Below are 7,254 nucleotides of genomic sequence, written 5' to 3'. Positions count from 1 at the left end.
CGCTCCGAGATGCCGAGGAGCTCTCGAGCCTCGTCGCGCGCTCTCTGTTCCTCCTCGAGAGCGGTCTGCACGTCCTTGAGCTGTTGTTGGTATCGCTTGATGTTCTTCTGCGCCTCGGCGTTCGCCTTGTTTGCATGGTCCAGCGCGATCTCTAACTCGTTGATGTCTGCCTCCAACTTCTTCTTCATGCGCAGCGCCTCAGCTTTGCCCTGAAGATCAAATTTTATTGTAAGAACAGAGCGTCAAATTAAAAAAAAAAATTAATTATTTTTATATCATTTTTTATAAGAGAGTGAAAACGACGTTGAAGTAGATTTTCTGAAAGCACGGCTTACCTTGGCTTCTGCTTCGAGGGAAGCCTGCATGGAGTCGAGAGCGCGTTGATGATTCTTCCTGGTGTTCTCGAATTCCTCCTCCTTCTCCTGGATGCGGCGGTCGATCTCCTGTCTGACCTGGCTGAGCTCGAGCTGGCTGCGTAGCACCTTGTTCTCTTCTTGTTCAAGGGCGGCCTCGGCCTCCTCAAGAGCGGCCTGGAGCTCGTCCTTCTCAGCCTCCAAGCGCTTCCTGGCCTTCTCGATTTCGTGAATATTGCGGCCACCTTCGCCGATCTGGTCCAGCAAGTCCTTCACCTCGTCGGCAAGGTTCTTGTTCTCGCGACGTACCGCCTCCAGCTGTTCCTGACCTTCCTCGTAGGCACCTAATCAATCGACAATTAATTTTGTAATTATTTAAAGTAATAATAATATATATACATAAATAATGATAGCTTAAATAATAAATGCGATTATTAGAAGAATTAAATTTATTACGAGCTTTAATAAAAAAGAAAGTAACTTTAATTTGATAAAATATTTTGACAAGTTTGAAGCGAAAAATCGATATTTTCCAATTTCTCTCACCTCTGAGCCTGAAGAGCTCGGTGCTGTAGTTGCGACATTCTTTCTGGCTGGCGTCAAGCTCAGCAGCAAGATCGTCGACTTTGAGCTTCCATTCTCCGATGATCTTATCGAAGGCCTTCTGTTTCTTCTCGGCGGCGTTGGCGATGGCAGTGGCACGGTCCACTTCGATCTGCAAGTCCTCCACTTCCGTGGACAGCCGTTGCTTAGTTTTCTCCAGAGCGATGACCTTCTGATTGAGAGACTCGATCGTCTCTTCTGCCTCGGCAAGTCTGGCTTGCAGCTTCCTCTTTGCCTCTTCAAGTTCTTCAGCCCGAGCAACACCCTCGGATTCGTATTTGGTGCGCCATAGCTGCGCCTCGGCATTAGCCTTGCTGAGTTGACGCTGAAGATCGGCCTTGCCCTCCGCTTCTTCCTCAACCTGCTCGCGGATGTTGTCCAGATCGTGTTCCAGGTTGCGGAATTTGCCGAGCAGAGTGGCGCGTTCGCGCGACTCCTCGTCCGCAAGCCTCTTCGTATCCTCCAGTTGCGTAGTGAGTGAGATTTTGATCTTCGATAGCTGGCTGACCTGCGATTCGGCCTCCTCCAGTTGACGCAGCAGACGACGCTCCGAGATGCCGAGGAGCTCTCGAGCCTCGTCGCGCGCTCTCTGTTCCTCCTCGAGAGCGGTCTGCACGTCCTTGAGCTGTTGTTGGTATCGCTTGATGTTCTTCTGCGCCTCGGCGTTCGCCTTGTTTGCATGGTCCAGCGCGATCTCTAACTCGTTGATGTCTGCCTCCAACTTCTTCTTCATGCGCAGCGCCTCAGCTTTGCCCTGAAGATCAAATTTTATTGTAAGAACAGAGCGTCAAATTAAAAAAAAAAATTAATTATTTTTATATCATTTTTTATAAGAGAGTGAAAACGACGTTGAAGTAGATTTTCTGAAAGCACGGCTTACCTTGGCTTCTGCTTCGAGGGAAGCCTGCATGGAGTCGAGAGCGCGTTGATGATTCTTCCTGGTGTTCTCGAATTCCTCCTCCTTCTCCTGGATGCGGCGGTCGATCTCCTGTCTGACCTGGCTGAGCTCGAGCTGGCTGCGTAGCACCTTGTTCTCTTCTTGTTCAAGGGCGGCCTCGGCCTCCTCAAGAGCGGCCTGGAGCTCGTCCTTCTCAGCCTCCAAGCGCTTCCTGGCCTTCTCGATTTCGTGAATATTGCGGCCACCTTCGCCGATCTGGTCCAGCAAGTCCTTCACCTCGTCGGCAAGGTTCTTGTTCTCGCGACGTACCGCCTCCAGCTGTTCCTGACCTTCCTCGTAGGCACCTAATCAATCGACAATTAATTTTGTAATTATTTAAAGTAATAATAATATATATACATAAATAATGATAGCTTAAATAATAAATGCGATTATTAGAAGAATTAAATTTATTACGAGCTTTAATAAAAAAGAAAGTAACTTTAATTTGATAAAATATTTTGACAAGTTTGAAGCGAAAAATCGATATTTTCCAATTTCTCTCACCTCTGAGCCTGAAGAGTTCGGTGCTGTAGTTGCGACATTCTTTCTGGCTGGCGTCAAGCTCAGCAGCAAGATCGTCGACTTTGAGCTTCCATTCTCCGATGATCTTATCGAAGGCCTTCTGTTTCTTCTCGGCGGCGTTGGCGATGGCAGTGGCACGGTCCACTTCGATCTGCAAGTCCTCCACTTCCGTGGACAGCCGTTGCTTAGTTTTCTCCAGAGCGATGACCTTCTGATTGAGAGACTCGATCGTCTCTTCTGCCTCGGCAAGTCTGGCTTGCAGCTTCCTCTTTGCCTCTTCAAGTTCTTCAGCCCGAGCAACACCCTCGGATTCGTATTTGGTGCGCCATAGCTGCGCCTCGGCATTAGCCTTGCTGAGTTGACGCTGAAGATCGGCCTTGCCCTCCGCTTCTTCCTCAACCTGCTCGCGGATGTTGTCCAGATCGTGTTCCAGGTTGCGGAATTTGCCGAGCAGAGTGGCGCGTTCGCGCGACTCCTCGTCCGCAAGCCTCTTCGTATCCTCCAGTTGCGTAGTGAGTGAGATTTTGATCTTCGATAGCTGGCTGACCTGCGATTCGGCCTCCTCCAGTTGACGCAGCAGATCGCTGTTCTCAATCGACAGCTTCTTCTTCGCGGCGTCGAAGTCGTTCAAGGTGCGGTTCACTTCCTCGAGCTTGCCCTGGGTCTCGTTCAGCTGGTGTTGCAGCTGCTTGACAATCTTCTCTTGAGCAGCCTGGATTTCGAAGAATATTTTAGCGCCCGATCAATCACCGGAATATTTCATATCGAGCTCGCCTTTAGATAGTGTCCTGATTTTATTAAAGTCACGAAAGCAAAAAGAAACTCTTTAACAAAGAAAAAAACGCTCTAGTTTGTCAATTTTCTCTAATATATTCAAAAAATTAATTGAAATAAAGTATATGCGAGGAAGATGTCTTTTCGAAAATTTTTTATTTTAATTTTTTAACCGTGATAATATGACGAATAAGACACAAAAGACAAGCTCGCATCGTTGACACACAAATACGCAAGCGATGCTGAGCAAGCGGGGACTATCAACTCACGCATCAGATAAATGATTCATGGATTATCTTGGGGAAAGAGATAAATCCATATAGATCTTTTCATTGTCGTGGCTGCATCTCTGCACCTAGCAAAAGCTGTTAGTCGCGTTAATCCGGATATTATTGACGGGGTCGAGCCCGAGGGCTTACCTTCTCGTTACTCAAGTGGTCACAAGACGTGCGCAAGTCGTTGCATTCGCTGTAGTATTGAACCTTCTCCTTCTCAACCCTGACAATCGATGGAAACAGTTGAAGGGATCACAAATGAATGACAATAACGCGACAATAATTATTTTCGATTTCCATTCCGGAATGCCAGATCAAATTGTCTCATTGCAATTGCCATAATTTTTCGTAATATATAACAAAAATATAAGTAATCTGATTGATAACAAAAAATAAGTAATAAATAAAAATTACAATTTAATTTAATATTTAATTGGATTATGATTAAAAATTTTAATTAATTTAATCCAATTCCAAGAATTTAATTACTGGCATATTTGCAAATATTTATTTGCAAATATTTGCAATTTTTGACATACAGATATTTTTGTTTAATTAAAAATAAAAAGATTCATTCCTTTAAATATTTTTATTTGACTTTAATCTGGAATTAAATATATTTTTGCACGTTTTAATAGACAATGGATATTTAATCCAGCATTCGTGGCACAACATAACAATTCGGGCAACAAGACATGTCTTTCCAAAATACTTATATATCATTCCATTCTGGTAATCACATACGTTTTACAAATCGTGAGAATTATCGAGGGGCGTACAGGAAGTTCGAGCTAATGTCTGGAAACTAAACAAGATGCACGAGGAACACTCTCGTCATATCTCTTTCTCATTTTCAAATACCTTTTCCCGCGAAACTTGATCCGTGAGAGCGCGCGAACCGTTTAGCTCGGCATGGATGTCGTGTCGGCCCTTTTCGGCTCTATCGCAAATATTACGTTAAAGTCCTCTGTTGCCTTCACACTTTTATTTTCAACGAGAATCTAATAGCCGTTGATATAAAAAAATTGAAACTCGTCTAATCACCGATCCTTCCTAATCGCTTTACGACACAGCATAAACATTTCTCAATAAAAATGTCCTAAATTTGTATTATTATTTATCGAGTGTATGAAAAAAGTAAAAAAATATCTAAATTTTCTAATTAATATTATCAAGCCGTTTTATATTACCGATCTCTCTGCGTCAACTTTAAATTAAAAAAAAAAGATTTAAAGTTGATACAGATAAAAATGTTTCGAAAATTCTATTATTTCTTTCCACCGAAAAGAAGTGGATCAGTTTGACATCTCAAACTTACCTAGCCTTGAGCTTGTTGAGGGTGTCGATCTGCTCACCCATCTCGGCGACGGCGTCGTTGTGCTTCTTGCGCAGAATGGCCAGCGAAGATTCATGCTGGATGTTGGCCTCCTCGAGATCCCTGCGGAGCTTGCTCAGCTCGGCCTCGCGCTTCTTGTTCAGCTCGATCTGAGCGGAAGTGGCACCGCCGGCTTCCTCCAGACGTTCACCGAGCTCTTCGAGCTCGCGGGCGAGATCGCTGCGCTGCTTCTCGGCTTTGGCTCGTCCACCGCGTTCTGCCTCGACCTTGAAGAAGAAAATGCTCGGACATTGTTATATACTTCCATAGTTACGACGATAGTTATATATGATATCGTCGTATAAGAGACAACAACAAAAATCTGATTTGTTTTTTAACTAATTTCCAAATTTTTGATTATGAATAGTTTTCTCTATTATTTTAAATTTGTAAATAATTTCAAAATTTAATTTTTTTTCGAATTTACAAGAATGAAAAATTTGATTTGATTAGATAATGTCAATTTTAATGAAATTTTTCAAAAGTGATTAAAAGATATGAGCTTAAAAAGATTTAATGGATTAAAATATATTTCCTTTTTTTTCAAGACTAAAAACTTTGGAGGCTATAGAGCACATTTTTCTTGTCATACCTCTTCCTCAAGTTCTTCAATTCGAGCCTGCAGTTCCTTGATCTGCTTCTGCAGTTTGCCAACAAGGGATTGCTCGTCCTCGAGCTTGGCGGTCAAAGATGAGAGTTCCTTGTCTTTGCGTTGGATAGTCTGTTCGAGTTCCTTCTTATTTCTTTCGAGATCGGCAACGGCTTCCTGTGTGAGTTTCAAATCGCCTTCCACCTTTCTCTTTGCCTTCTCGACGTCAGCACTATATAAAATTAAATTTCAACAAATTATATAATTATCCTTGTTATCATTGCGATATTTATTTTATTCTTTTCTAGAAATATATTTTATATTATATTGTTACACAAAATTAATTTCGCGCGCGCGTAAAAAATAAATTGTTAATAAAATTTTCTTCAAGAAAGAATTAATTAAAAAATTAAAATAAATTGTAGTAATTCAAGGATATTCTATAAAGAGATCTTCGATTATCAAATGCATCGAATAATCGCTTACCGTGATTTCTTCTCACGTTCGAGGGAGTCCTCGAGTTCGTCAAGGGTCTGTTCGAGCTTGAGCTTGACTTTGTTGAGGTGGTTGACCTTATCCTCGGCGGCCTGGAGCTCCTCAGCGGTCTTCTGGTTGATCTCGCCCTGGTTCTTCTTCTCTTTGTTGAGCTTGTTGATGAGCTCGTCCTGGTGAGCGATTTCGTCGTTTAGATTTCTTATCTGATGATCTTTCGTCGCTTTGTCTTGTTCGGACTTCTGCAGATTTAACTCGAGATCCTCGATATCCTTCTTCAGACCGGACACCTCCTGCTCGAGTTTCTTCTTGTTCTGGAAGAGGTTATTCCTCGCATCCTCCTCTTCCTTGAATCTGTCGTTGAGATCCTATGCAAGTGAAAAATATTTAAATAAATATCTCGATAATATTTCTTCAAATATATATATGTATGTATGATTGTATTAAAGTTTTTAATTATTTCTTTCTCAATATATTCGACTTTACGTATTCTGTAAATATCTCATTTTATATTTAAATTTGCTTTATAATATTTTATTATCGCATCTTTTATTATTTAATATTCTACTTATTTCTATGCTTTATTTTTTTATAATATTATTCTGTTTACATTTTATTATTCCTTTCTATTTATTAATATTCCATTAGCGTTTCCGTTTAATTTCTATTCGTTTTAATATTATTATCATAAATGCGATGTATCTTTAAAAAGACTCTCAGAGAATGTCGCATTTTATCTTGTTTTTTTTAAGATGACATAATCTCAAGATTCTTTCTTGCAGAAGAAGTATTTAGGTCGATGACAGGTTTACGCATAAAATTTATCTCGCTGGAATACCCTTTGGCGCGCGCCAAGTCCCCTTCATCAAGAACGTCGAACGCATCTCTCTTCCACGCTGCACGGGTTCGCGATTAATTGGCAATGACGTGCAATTGCAGGGCTTACACATACGAACGCCTAATATTAGTTAATGCGGGGGCAAAGAATATTGGCACGACGTCTCGCCTGGCCGACGCGATGCGATCAATCTCCTCGTTCATCGCGCTTATCTTTTCATCGTTCGCTGATTCGGCGAGGTGAGTCTAATTTTGTCGAGAAAAAAATTTGGTATTTTTTATAAGCTTCTGTCTTCTGTTTCTTGCGAGCATTTCAAGAAAAAACTAAAGGAATTCGAATAAGGGGAAAAAGAGGGGAAAAGAAAAATACAATATTGTGGAAAAGGAGGAACATGTGTCCATCTTGTCAATAAATATCCAGAAAAAAATTAAAACATACATTTTGAGGGTAAGAAAGAAAAAAAAATCATTAACTAATTAATAAGTTCGGCAAA

The 7,254-nt window shown here is 41.5% G+C and overlaps 1 protein-coding gene across 17 annotated transcripts in view; it reads right to left on the bottom strand.

The window, feature by feature from the left end:
• The window catches only part of LOC115242911 (myosin heavy chain, muscle), a 52,596-nt gene that overhangs the window by 6,940 nt on the left and 38,402 nt on the right, over window positions 1–7,254 (bottom strand). For 16 of the 17 annotated variants that reach the window (XM_029819509.1, XM_029819513.1, XM_029819507.1 and 13 more), the window contains 7 exons: window positions 5,918–6,291; window positions 5,435–5,663; window positions 4,786–5,069; window positions 3,612–3,690; window positions 2,401–3,130; window positions 1,837–2,198; window positions 1,506–1,710 (listed from right to left, as the gene is read on the bottom strand). In XM_029819509.1, the coding sequence (XP_029675369.1) occupies window positions 1,506–1,710; window positions 1,837–2,198; window positions 2,401–3,130; window positions 3,612–3,690; window positions 4,786–5,069; window positions 5,435–5,663; window positions 5,918–6,291 (2,263 nt within the window). Of the gene's footprint in view, window positions 210–1,505; window positions 1,711–1,836; window positions 2,199–2,400; window positions 3,131–3,611; window positions 3,691–4,785; window positions 5,070–5,434; window positions 5,664–5,917; window positions 6,292–7,254 lie in introns of all 17 variants that reach the window. The other variant, XM_029819522.1, reaches the window with a different exon arrangement.

This window comes from Formica exsecta, unplaced genomic scaffold (genome assembly GCF_003651465.1).
Source record: "Formica exsecta isolate Colony F162 unplaced genomic scaffold, ASM365146v1 scaffold659, whole genome shotgun sequence".
NCBI lineage: Eukaryota > Metazoa > Arthropoda > Insecta > Hymenoptera > Formicidae > Formica > Formica exsecta.
Note: the sequence above shows the minus strand (reverse complement) of the source record. Positions and strands in the feature narration are given on the sequence as shown.